The following is a 14,110-nucleotide window of genomic DNA, read 5'->3' as shown; positions in this document are numbered from 1 at the left end:
CGATGCAGCCATTTATTTTTTGGGTCGGGTCTACCTAAACGTGACAATACATCAATGGGACCTTGTACCACGCGAACTCGCGCTAGCCACCGCTAGGTGTCGCTGCTGCTGCGTGAAGAAAGTGGTTTCACACCAAGCAGCAGCGACGCCTAGCTGAAGAGCAAAGGAGAACAAGTTAGTATTAAGCCGAGAAAGGTGACGAACGGTGATCAAAACGTCGACTAGTTAAAGTACTTGGTTGTTAACAAAGACTTCTCTATTCAAAGACTCACCAACATGATGACAAGATGACAAACTAGCAGATATGCGGATGATTTCAGTGTCTTTCTTGTTCATTTTTTTCTTCTTTCCGCTTGTATCGTCGAGTTATGCAGCGAGTTGTAATTCTATACTCAGTCGCAACGTGGCTAACAGTGGCTAAGAATGCTGCCATGTCTTGCCCTTGTACTTGTAAAGCTCTTGATGTTTTTATACAAATGTTAGCAATGTTAGCAATGTAGATTGACAGCACTAATTAAGTATAGTAAAGAGAAAATAGTCTTATATGCCGATGGATAGAGGGTATGTATCAAAATAGGCGCAGACATACTTTAGTCGAATGATAATTCGAAATATTGTTGACAAAATTGTTACACTAAAACTACTTAATTGAAAAAAAAGTAAATAATATCTAAATAATGCACTTATGTTACTAGAAAGCTGGATAAAAGGACCACGTTGCTGATGAAATAACATGTCTAGATCGCTTCTGAGATATTGTCTGTATTATATAGGTAAAAACTGTCTAACTTTAACCTTGAGTATGAATGCAAAATATCTATTGATGTATTGAGGAAAAAGTCAGTAACACAAATGAAAGCATGCATTAGATTTAATTTTGCTACAGTTTATCGTCTGTTCTATGATTGTGAATTATCACTTTTATCTAATGATAATCAGTTCATACACAAACCCAGCTAACGGTGTTAGCGTTGAGAGAGTATTTAAGTTGTAATATCTTGCACCCATTCCCCATAGAAGCTACGAATATATAGAATGATAGCTCAATTGTAAGACAATGCCCTAAGACCAATTGCAAAGAAAAGTACAACTGTATACTGAACAAAGAAGGGAAATTGATGTATAGGTAAGGTAAATTAGAAATGGCATCTTTCATATTTGATTTAGCACTTTGCTCTGAATAAAGACTTGACGATTTACTCAAAAGAGAACGTCTTTTTCAAGTTTTTTGTGTGTTTTTCTGTCATCTACAACACACGACACAGTGTAATAAAGGTTAAGCAGGTTATTGGAAGACGCAGTGCCATTCACAGTGCACAATGATTAAGCATTAGAGATTCAGAAGATATGTGGACCTGTTAAAAAGGTGTAATCTGCACAGTACACGTGTAATAACTAAGGGTTAATGACCCGCCCCGAGGTGTATATGGTGTCATAACGCCTGGTTCTTTGCTATAACCACCGAATAAAACCACCGATGTGAGCGAAGCGAACGAGGTGGTTTTATGAGGTGGTTATAGCAAAGGACCAGGCGTTATGACACCATGTACACCGAGGAACAGCCGGGTCATTAACGTTATTATCATATAGCCTACCCAAACTTGCAAACTCCTGTATGACGCAAAGATCCCTTGGTACTATACGTGTGAATACCTTTGTCGAATTTCTGAAAGTTCACATTTGTTCCTTGGTACATACATTTGTTAACAGATTGCAGTTTGAAACCAAAATTTCCACAGAAAATATTCAAAAGATTGCAGTCTTTCGCTTTTTAGAACAACAAAACTCATTATCAATGTTAACAGAAGGAACTATTCCCTCCTTGCAGTCTGAACTTATTCCCTCTGCTCTGGCATATGTTTCGCTCCTTTTGATTGGCCAAAACCTGCATATCTTGTGTGTATCGCTCAGTCTGGTTGGTCAGAATGAATCGTCTGGTACCGGTGTCGATGCAAATCGACACCGTTGCCGGTGTCGATTCATTCTGACCAATCAGAAGGAGGATACACACCGGCCTGGCCGGAATCTAAGTGTTACGGCGTCATAACCAACGTGGAACGTGGCCTTATGATTAGTCCGCGGCGCCTGGCTATATGATAATGCATGTTTAGATATAAAATACCCGCTTTAACGAATTTTGATACTTAAAAAACGTATTCAATCAAGCTTTTGTGGTAAGGTGCTTTTTGTCATTCGTTACTTATTTCGCAATTTGATAAGGTCCCAAATAGAACCTATTGCGACATAGATAATAAAAGAAATCACGTAAATACTCAAGCCAGATGAATGGAAATAACTCGATATAAAAATGAATTCCTTAGGTAATTACGTAAACCCAACCGTTATACAAATAATCGTATGAAGATACTCCCGAAAAACGACTTTCAGTCTTGCCTCGTGGAAATGTCATTAAACAAAAACGGGCACGAAATTTAACATTTTTTATCGTGAGTTTTTCAAATAATAGGCAATAAAATATGTTTCAGTTACCTACTTATGACAGCTAGTTGTTGGGTTTATGACCCAGCGCCATCTAGGGGACCATTAAGAAACGACAAACTTTCCAGCTCACGACTTGTTCTTGTGCATAAAAAGTGCATTTTGAATATTTCCGAAATAAACAAAGAAACAGATCTCATGAAATTAATTAGGTGATGTAGGAAAAGTACACAGTACATATTCATTCCATTGCTTGACTAGTAATGATAAATTTTGAGCAAATTATCCGAAACTAGGCAGTACATGTAATACTTATTTTACTATACTGTTATACAAAATTAATTGTTGTCTAGAGTTTCTAATGCATTATTTATCATACCATATTGAATGCATGTAAAAATGAAATAAATATATGCATTATTCTTAGTCTGAATTTGGCATTTGTTGAATCCTGACACACTGCGTCCACATCAGAAGGTATTCAATCCACGTCACCTAAGGCTAGGCCATTTTTAGAAATAATTGGATACTAGGGAAATCCTTGCTATAAGTAAACTAAGCTCTATAAGAATGAATATAACGACTTAAACGATGTAAAATCTTGCCTCGTGGAATTAGAAGAACTGCACTGAACATCGGCGATGGTTTATGATTGCTCTAAAGCTTCTAAGACTAACGTGCCATTTATTTAATGGCTTTTTAAGCGTCAGTGAAGTACCAAAACGGTAGGTGTGCTGTCGCCTGGAGCATGGTAAATACCCACAATTGCCACCAGGCTGTACGTATGATTGACTATGCAGCACTGTTAATGTTTGCTTAGCCTTACATGGGGTGAAAAGAGACATAAACTGTGGATTGATTTGTAGTGTAGACGTGCTCAGTGTAAGAGTTTCCACGTTCATTATGAGGAACAAGTGACTTTTGTATACAATTTCAAGGAGACCAGAAATTCGTGGGACACAAATATCCGTGAAGTTAACATAGCGCTTGCCATATACATGTTGGCTATGGTGTTTTATACCCTCTTTACCTGGAATTTCTTTATTTCACACTACAGCTCAGGTCGTTGGTACATCTTTATATATGTCCAGGTAGTCGTTCGCTATAGCAATAGACAGTAACCAAGGTAGTGAAGCAAAATCCTGTTTTTAAGTTTTGAGAGCTTATTACTTTCCATTCTTGTATAATATAAGCTACAACTTAGGTTACAACAAGTCAAATTTATGGATGTTACCCTCTTTAGACTGCAAAAATAGTGAGAATTTAAAAAAAAAAGACGGGTACAACAACAATATGGCTACATATACATTTTCAAAACAGACACCATGAACGTTGTAACAAGAATTAAAGGGACAAAACATAGTATCACAGCCAACAAGGCATTAATTCTTGTATTCAGGGTAGGTACTTGTGTAGTGAAAGTGACACTAGTGTGGTCGACTGTTATCACTAATAACTTGGTAACCACACCCAATGGCTTCTATATTGGTGCCGATTTTACGACAGTCAGAGCTACCACATTAGTTTCACTTCTACAGGTACCATCATTAGTCTACAACACACTTATTTTTGGTAATTTATCGTCATGTTGTCCATCTCCAAAGAATGAAGTTTTTTTCTGAAATCAGGCGAAAATAAATGAGTGTCATCCATAAAATTTAATTGCTGTGGCCTCAAGTACAATTTAATTCATCGTGCTGTAACGCAATGCCTTGTTGGGTGTCGATTTATACTTCTTAAGATCCTTAACATATTGATATGGCGCCCAAATTCGACATGTTTTCTCGGGAATTCAATGCTGCCAACATTTTTAAGCCATACAAATGCATCTAACGCATCTACAATTATAGGCGCTGACACACAGACTAGAACAGCACCCCGTCGATGGTCACTGACCCCCTTGCCGGAGGCAATAAGTATGTCCTTGTAGCCCAAGAAGAATAGCTCACTGCCCTGTACCCGCTGTGGGTAACCTTGCGTGAGGCATTAGATGTCGTGTAGGAAACATCAATTGTCGTTTCTGCAGGCCCACGCAGGGAGAACGCCGCTTGAGTCGTGTTATGCAGAGTAAAGTACGGCAAAGCTCCAATTAGAATACACTTTCGAATGAAGATTGATCTTACTTACCCAGGGCAACCTTTGTACATCACTAACAGGAAAAAAAGAATAATGAATATTGGACCTCTCGAGGTATCAATGGCAAGGATACCATTGTAAATTGAATATATATATATATATATATATATATATATATATATATATATATATATATATATATATATTGTTTCTTTCATTACAACCTTAATGAAATATTCATTAATTTCATTAACCCTCAAGCACCCGACCTTTTTTTGCGACTAAAATGACCGAGTGGGGTCCAAACGGACCCCAAAATGTTTTGTTCATAAAATCTCAGTACCATTTCTTATCGCTGATCATTGTATATACATTGCTTCGTCAATGTAAGAGGAAGATTTTGAGATGTTAAGGTGTTGCTGATTCCAACTCATTATCATAATTTATGCAAAAGTTCAGAAGGACCACGTTTTGCACTAAACCTATTCCGACCAGATAGGGGAATTTTGAGGCCCTCAGCAACATTTATGTCGCATATCTCATGAACGGCTAGAGCTAAAGCTACGAAACTTGGTAATTTATCACAAAATATTGTTTGCAAAAGTTTTTGGTCAATAAAGTAAGTTTATCATTTTTGGGGTTGCCATTCTATCAAGCATATTTTTGCCAAAATTTGACAATTTCAATATAAACAAGGTTTTCTTGATAAACTACACCTGTTTTCTGACAACAATTAAATTCTATGAAATTCAATGTAATTTTCATGACTTAAAATTTATAATTTATGCTAATTTCATGACGTCATTGGTCAAAATCCAAGATGGCCACCCTGATTAGGCAAATGACGCCATAATGTCGTCACATTACATTGATGACACAGAAATTTTTGTGATGATTTAGGTTTACATTCTTATTATTGTCTGAAAGTTTGGTAGTCATACTGTAAGTGGTTAAGGAGTTAGCCTCCAAAGTTTGTTTTAAAAACTGCACATTTTTGTTCTCTGTTTTGCTAAGACCTGACCCTGCTACTCCCTGCATTGCCCTCATTTCAATATTATAATGACCTACTGTAATATTGAAATGAACAAGGTGCTACTAGGAACTCGTAAATATGCAGTAGGAATAGTGATAATTGGCCTAGAGTTCCCCAACCTTCTTTTGCATTTGTTTACGCACTAATTTCGCACCCCACCCACGGCCCTGTTGCAGTATTTGAGGCATACAAGTAATACACATTTGTAACCCTTTGAGGAAAGTGGAGAAAAGGAGATGTCATTATCTTATTATAAGATTTGTTTCTTTTCAAAACAATTCTTATAACCCCATTCCACCAGGGTGGCGCTCTGGCCGCGCTCTCTCTCTCTCTCCGACCTGAGATTTGACATATCGCTCAAGGCATTGTATAGAAAAGAAACAAATCTTTTTTACCCTTTGTACGTTTTGTTGTCCTCTTGGTCAGACTTATACGTTTTGTAAGATATACCATGTGAGAAATCGAAGGTTATTACACCCTACAGTATTTAGGACGCAGTGAGAGCACAGCGTGATCGCAGTCTAATGGTAGGGGGTCATTAATAAGGAATAAAAACTTCAGACAAGTCTCTACCAGACTGAATACACAGACAAAAGTAACGGGAGAATAACCCTAGTATGGACTCTTCTGGCCAATTATTATTGTTTGTTTTTGTTTTTGCCAAATTTACATAGGACGGTGATAGACATTTCAGATTAGAAGAAAAAAATAGCCACAAAGTGTACTTCCGACAACCCCCTCCCACAAAACTCGTTGAAAGTATAGTTTCTACCATCGATACCAAAATGCCACTAAGAAATGGTTCAGCTTTTCCCGGCGGGGGTCGTCTTGTTGCAGTCGGCTGAATGCTTGACTCCCTACACAATTTGGGACCTTCCAATTTGACTGTGTGCGTGATGGATTGTATGTGAACATTGTATACATGTTAGATTTAACCCTCATCCGACCGTATGGGGTCATTTTTGACCCCAGGCCTAGATTTTTATCTGTCATAGCAACATTTTTCATCGGAGAAAAATTTCCTTCCATGAATTTGTTTGTATACATGTCTTACAACATCTACCAATTTTTCACCGAGTTTTGTCCATTATTGTATAAGCTATACTTGAACGTTTGTGTCTGGTTCGGTGGGGTCAAAAATGACCCCAGCCAATTATGAATCATTAATTACATAAATATCAAGATATGTCAATGAAATAACAGGCATTCCTCATCATTGCTATTACAGCAATACGTTATAGTTGCTTAGATGATTAAACACCGAATATTTGGAAAGAAATTTAGTATTTTAGTGTAAAACACAGTTTAAAGACATTCTGCATAAATTATGATAATACGCACTAATTACCTTTGCTAATGAAAATGAAAATGTTTCTAATTAATCAAGAAACAATATATGGACAGAATGTGCAGAAGGAACCTATAAGAAAGATCTCTGGGAAAATAGACAAGAGTTATTGTATGTGTGTGTTTCGATGGCGGAATATGGTGCATAATTAAGTAATAAATTCAATTCGTTACTTTTCACAAATATTGTATTTTTTCTTGTTAAATAGCATCATTATGCTATGAGTATTATTGCAGCATCAAAACCTTTGTTTAGAAATCTATAATTCAAAACATTGTTTAAGTAGGTTGAGTATGGTAGATTTTCAGAGCAAATGTGGTTTCTCCTCATTTTCTGCATAAATTATGATAATGAGTAATAACTACTGACACCAAAACTTGTTAAAATATTTTTCATAGATTGGTGAAACAGTAAATACATAGAAATGACAAAATAAGCCAGCAGAAATATGTCTATGAGCAAAACAAAATGGGGTCAAAAATGACCCCATACGGTCAGATTCGTCGTAAAAATCTAACGGTCGGATGAGGGTTAATTAACAGCCATTTTTCTCTTCAAATACTCCTGGACCAGTGTTTGAAAATCTGTTTGAAAAACCCAAGCTGACTATTACCACAGCCCAAGCTGACTGTCTGGCATGCCAGGTAAAGGTGTGACAAGCTCCATTGTTTGGACCCCAGAGGGACTGAACACAAACTTTCTTTATAATTTCCACATTATTGTACCAATCTTTGCGAAAACTTAGGGGAGAAGGTATAAGACATATTGACTGACAAAGTCACGGAAGGATTTTTTCTTCAGATCAAAAATGTTCAAATGGCACTTCAAAATTTACGCCTGGGGTCCAAATGGACCCCACTCGGGTGTTTGAGGGTTAAGGTTGTAATGAAAAAAACAATACGATTTAGCTTCAACATACACATTCCGAACTGAATGACATTCGTATAAATTGGAAAATTGATATGTTGCTAAATGTATTTGAAACCCGTCTATTAAATCTCCAGCATATGTGAAATTATCTTTATATACATTAATGGCACATAAAATGATGTCAATAGTGATGTATTGTATGTTTATGTAGTCAAGATTTCAGCCTGTTATCAGCCTATTGCCCACAATATATTAATCTTTACGCCACCTGAATGAAGCAAACAAACATTTTAATGGGGGTTGATTAAGGAATATTACGTGTATGTGTAAAAAGTAACTTCATTATGTGGTCCAATCAAAAAAATTGCTTGACATGGGCCAGTCCAATTTGGTATAAGCAAGAGGAAGGGTGAGTATGCTGCATTTGCTTGCAAAAGGTACATCTCTACCGGTCCCAAATGCACTACCATGTTGCACGCCATTGTAGGAAATTGCATACAAAAAGAGAAATATTTTAGCAGTAACAACGCATTATTGGTAATCATTTTTGGATGGCTTTTATTGTCTGCTGGTCTTTATGACAGGGTACATTTTGATAAGGGATATTGGATAGCCAGCCTGATCAAACGCCAAATGAAGTCCACTTGATGTCTGTATCCCAGCATGAGGCGGCAATTTGTATTTCATTTTTGCGAACGTCACGCTGGGTTCCTGATCTGATATCGACAGAAGAAAGAAGACCTACAGCCTTGCCAATAGTGACCGGGTATACATGGACAGACTTGAGACAGAATAGCCGAAAGGCTCGGTGGGCGCCACACTACCGCCAAGTTAGAGATGTCGTGTAAAGTGCTCTCTCCGCGGGCGTAAAGTCGAGACATTTCTGCGTAACAAACCCGGAAACTACTGGACAGGTTCAGAGCTATAGCCTATGCTCTCAGGATAGTACGCCACTATGATGCCACTCGAGTGATCTCATAAAAGTCGTAATGAAAGAAACAAGATTGAATTTTTCTTACAACAAACTGTAATTAAATTTAGCTTCCTGCTGTGCCTATCTTTACTTATATAAAACATTTTTAGAGTTGCTAGTAGATCCATTTGGTTAATTTCTTGGTACATTATATGCCAATAAATGCTTGCCTTGTCAATAACTACAGAAATGTTTCCGCACCTCAATGTTTAATATGCAAGCAAATGAAATGACCGCAGTTTTTTATGTATATATTCTTAACATATCATTTGTATATCATCACCATTATTCACATTCTATAAAAATTCCACTTAAATGTCATTTTAGAAAAAAACCCTGTTCACTTAGCTACTCTCAAATAAATGCGTAGCAAAGAATAAATGTCCTAGGCAATATTGCAAAAGCTTTCGAAAACCTCACAACGATGCATCGTGCAACGAACCAATCACATCATCCAGATATAGCTTTAAGCCGTCCATCTTCCTAATCCTTGTTGTTATCAGCAATCTTGCTGATCCATTAGGCTTTCAGCAGAAATGATTTAGTGACAAATCTCAGATTGTAGCAAAGAGGGAGATTCGGTACCCAACGTTACCATTGTGACATCTGGGGAATTTCGAAAAAAGACTATTACTCATATGTACCGATAGTATCTCTGTTAGTAAAGCCCATATTGAGCTTATCCAAATTCATTTTTTAAAAGTCATTTGTTATTTTGGACGACAAGACGAAAAGTACATTGTGCAGACCTGGTACAAGTTGTAAAAAAGCTGTACATCGACCAAAGATACGCAGTATATTTTAACATTCCAAAAATCTCGAGGGTTTTTTTATTTAATAATTTACTCTTTATTCAATGAAACTCTACACCTCTAAACTCTACTTCTTAGACTTTTGTATGTTTTATTGTATGACACTAACAGTTAAATCACCAAACACATGTACACGTACAACGTTTTAAATCATAGTGAAAAATTGAATGCACAAAATGCGACTTTATGTATGTTTCAATTTCACGCAGTGAAATTTTGCAATCAGACTCCATAAATCAAAGCAAGGTGTGAATTATTTATTGTAAGCCATTACAGGGCTTTTAGAATAGTTTAAAGAAGTACCCAATATAATATAAACAAGCTTCGAAGGCGACATTTAGAATGTAAAGAGGAATCAGTGTACGCATGAATCAGTGGTAGTCTTTGCTTTTGTTTTTCACACAGTGAGTCACAGCCGCATCACAAGGGTTATTACCTCATTCCAATATCAAAACAAGCCATTAAAAATACATCGGAAATAACGTACTTCGATGTATAAACATTACAAAAATATATGTTTCTTCACCTGCTACGTATACGACACCTTGTAGAGAGACACATTCACAAAAACATCCCAACACTTGTATTGTGTTTTTTGGACGGACCAGAAGGTAGAGCTCTACATTACTGTCGTTTGAAGTCATCAGCTTTGAATATGAACCACCAAAGGCGTCATGATCCTTTTCAGGGACTTGCGGCTCCCGGCTTGGAAAGCCAGAAGCAATTTGATAGCAATATGAAATACCAGGGGTTCTCATAGGGTCTTCTTTATGTCATTTCACTGCCTGTTGGGCTTTTTTCTTGGCATGATAAAAGCTGCCATAAATCTTAACGTAAATGACAACGATGCGTGAGCGTCTTAATTAACCTCCAGAGAGGGACCTTGTGACTAAGAAACACGATGTGCTGCGGTGAGGACATTCAGGGTGCAGGTACCAATTGCCGCACACACAGAACGACACGATAGGGAATATGGACGAGCAGCACTTCTCATGCGCATAAACATCAAATGTTGCACACTCACCACCGAGTACATGTCAGTCTTATCAGCTTCCGACATCGGCTTTTGATATAGTGACTGCCATTGCGGGGTTAGCTTTTCTTTAGAACTAAATCAGCCCGTTGGCGTCAGAGCCGAAGCGAGCGCATTGAAGAAGGAAACCTCTCTGGGTAAGTTTCCATCTGGCACGGCAGAAACGCTGGTAAGTAACTGTTTTTTTCCCTTCTGCATTAGTCTGTGCGGTTATTTTGATACTTTGGTACTCCTAATTGTTATTATCCTGTAGAGAAGCTCATCATCGCATTACTCGGGAATCAAACACAATCGCCAGATTCATCACCTTTATTGTAGGTTACTGTACAGAGTGAAATCGTCATTTGGTTCTACTTATCAGATTTTGAAATGGCATTATACTTTTAACAGTTATCAGATTACCTGTTGCATTGATAAACCTACTAGCTAAATCAAGATAGATATACTGATACGTGTTTACAATTTACCTTAGACAAAAGTGAATCTATCACCGATTCTCCCTGGAAAGAACATGGAGGCATTTAACAACACGACCGTTCAGATGGCAGGTCCGACGGAAAACATCAAAGACGTCCTAACTGGAACTTACGCAGCCATCTGCACTGTGGGCTTAGTCATGAATATCATCCTTATCAGTACTATCCTGACGAGTCGTCGTCTCCGAACAATACCGAACATTTACCTGTTGAATCTAGCCATAGCCGATCAGCTATTTCTTATTGGGATCCCGTTCTTTGCGACGAACATTTATAAAGAAACGTGGCCGTTCGGACACATCGTATGCAAAATCGTCCTCTCCTCGGACACGACGACGATGTTCACCAGCATCTTCTGCCTGACAGCCATGAGCGCTGACCGCTGCATCGCCGCGGCATTGCCGCTGAAATCTCGAAGATGCCGGACAGTTAAAACTTCCGCAGTGATCAACGGCTTCATGTGGGTTTTAGGACTCGCTGTCTCGTCACCAGTCATTGCATTTGCCACAACAGAGACCATTCCTTCTACAGGACAAACATTTTGTAACATATATTGGCCTGAACCCATTGAAATATGGGCAGTAAGCTTTGTTCTGTACAGTACATTCGTTGGCTTTGTCCTTCCATTTATAGTTGTATTGGTATGTAGTATAGTCCTCGTTTGTGTGTACAGGTCATCTGTTGGTAACAGATACGGTCGACGGATGCAAAAGCAGCTTACTCTGAGCTGTGTTGTATACGGCATGGTTATATTGTTCGCTCTGTCCTGGCTGCCTTTCTATATATTCCAGATTCTAAACATGACTCAACAATTTCTCATGACACCAGAAAACAGCTGGATTCCTTATAGTGCGGTGATACTAAGTTATAGCAACAGTGTTTTCAATCCTGTGATATCCATCATACTTAACAAGCAGTGCCGACAGTATATGAGGGATACAATTCGCAGAAGTCTACATAGACACATTGCCCTGAGGAAGTTTACAAGAAGGGGAACCAAACGGTCGCATGTTTCGATTGCTTTGCAAGCTACACGCACGCCTACCATCGGACACAGCCCGGAAATAAGTTCATTTTTTGGAAGACGACGGTCACGTCCAGCAAATCCGATTATAAATGGAGACCTAGATATACAGGAAACTAACTTTTTATCACCATCCATGTGTAATATGCCTATTAGTGCAAGTAGACGAATCTCGGTCGAAAACAATACTTCTAAAAAGACAGTTGGTAGTATTTGATATCGATGCTTTACTTGTAAAGTGTTTGTAATACAACTGAATCGCAGTAGAGTAAGCTGTCATTTTTTGTAAATGTTTTGTAAATGAATTCTGCAAATACTCTGATTGTAAGAGCACAAACAAGAGTAGGCATAATCTTAGATGTCAAAGGTATCTGTGATTATCGAGAACAAGTGTTGCATCGAATTATGATTGATTTTTATACAAAAACACAAAAATACCTGTATTAGCTCGTAGCAAATATGGCGACAGGTTTCTTTGCTCTTGGTATAGTAGGACATATTCTTACAGGATCGCTAGCCATTTAATTGATCACTTACGAATCATAAAGAATGAATATATAAATGTTATCTTTGTCATTTTTTTTCAAGCTGGAGAGATGTAATTTTGCTCTCGTTTTACTGCAATGCTTAAAATTCAACGCATGCATGCAACCAATGTAGCATAGTACATATAGGAACGTCATCTGTAACTGTTTGCTTTTCTTTTTGTGGTGGGAAATATTAATCATGAATAAAGCAGCTCTGGTCTTTTTAAAATGCTGGTTCTTATTAGCAATACCCTTGTGTATAGTCACTGCTCGGTTGATTAGTGTTGTAGGCACAGAGAAATTAATGAGACTTTTCAGGCCACACCAAATTAATTCGCTGCATCTGGGACTTTTTTAGAATAAAATAGAAGCTGCAGATTAAAAAAAAAATCAAAACATTTTTTAAGGAAGTCTCGTTAAAAAAAGGATTACATAACATAAACAACAACAACAACAGCATTATTTAAGTCTTCAATTTTCCATGACATGTTTTTTTTTTCAACGAACTCCTTTCTTTGGTCTACTAATACAATGAAAAATGTTCATTGATTAGTTATCCATACCAATATAATCGTTACCCCATATGAATTATTGTATGCAATATTTGCATACATGCTATCTCTATACATGTAGTCCTGTACTCATGTGCACACTTGCATGACCAGTACCATAATGCAAATATGGGACTCTCAAATTTATTACATATGTAACTTGGGAAGAGGAATGTTCATCGATATCGATTATGTCACTTCATTTGAATGATTAATGCGACATTACTGTAATTGATCATGATGGCAAATGATTTTCGAGGTTTCATACTAACAGCATGATAAGGATAGGTAAAGGTGAACATTTTACAAATTAAGCAAATTAGTGTCACACCTACATATTTGATAAGCAAAAACTAAAATAGCCTTTTGTTATAAGATACGATTTTGAACTTTGAAGAACTTGAGGAAGATCAACAAGGCCAATTTATGGAAATGAGAAAATGCATGATAGATAAGATGGTTTTACTCAAAAAAGTAATAGTGTAAATTTACGAAGGTATGATGAACTCAAGTATTACCAATGGCAATATGTCAAATATTCTTTCCTGCAGTTGAGGCGCTGAACAGTTTAGACGAATTATTGTATTGGATTATCAAATCGGACAATACATATGGTGCTGACATATATAATGAAGCCCTTTGAATGGAGATGTGACTGCTTATATTGAGTAATAGAAAACGTAAAGCGGTAATAACAAGCCTTTAGCGTGGAAATGTCATTGGGTTATTGCCATACAACAGCTTAAAGATTTCCTTTTCACAAATACGATGTGCGTGTAACTGGGGCGCTGCATGTGGCGTAACAGTTAGAGAGTTGGGCCAGGAACACTGGGGTCCTAAGTTCAACACTCACCGTGACCCCCAACTTATGTCCGTGGAAAAGCCACTTGGAACGGCCTTCATGATAATCGAGGTGTAAAAATGGGACTTCGGTCGGGGAAGTAAAAC

General features: G+C 37.5%; 1 protein-coding gene across 1 annotated transcript; it reads left to right on the top strand.

Annotated features, from left to right (window-relative positions):
- The first annotated feature begins 11,063 nt into the window (after positions 1-11,063).
- LOC118412589 (somatostatin receptor type 5-like) lies at positions 11,064-12,478 on the top strand. The gene has a single exon (XM_035815542.1). The coding sequence runs from the start codon at positions 11,096-11,098 to the stop codon at positions 12,299-12,301; it is 1,206 nt and encodes a 401-aa protein (XP_035671435.1). The 5' UTR covers positions 11,064-11,095; the 3' UTR covers positions 12,302-12,478.
- The last annotated feature ends 1,632 nt before the right edge of the window (positions 12,479-14,110 follow it).

This window comes from Branchiostoma floridae, chromosome 3, assembly GCF_000003815.2.
Source record: "Branchiostoma floridae strain S238N-H82 chromosome 3, Bfl_VNyyK, whole genome shotgun sequence".
NCBI classification, from domain to species: domain Eukaryota; kingdom Metazoa; phylum Chordata; class Leptocardii; order Amphioxiformes; family Branchiostomatidae; genus Branchiostoma; species Branchiostoma floridae.
The sequence above is the reverse complement of the archived record's forward strand: the minus strand, read 5'-3'. Positions and strand labels throughout refer to the sequence as shown.

Bases quoted from the DNA above. Each gene is read 5' to 3' on its own strand.
- LOC118412589 (XM_035815542.1), top strand. From the start codon at position 11,096: ATGGAGGCATTTAACAACACGACCGTTCAGATGGCAGGTCCGACGGAA.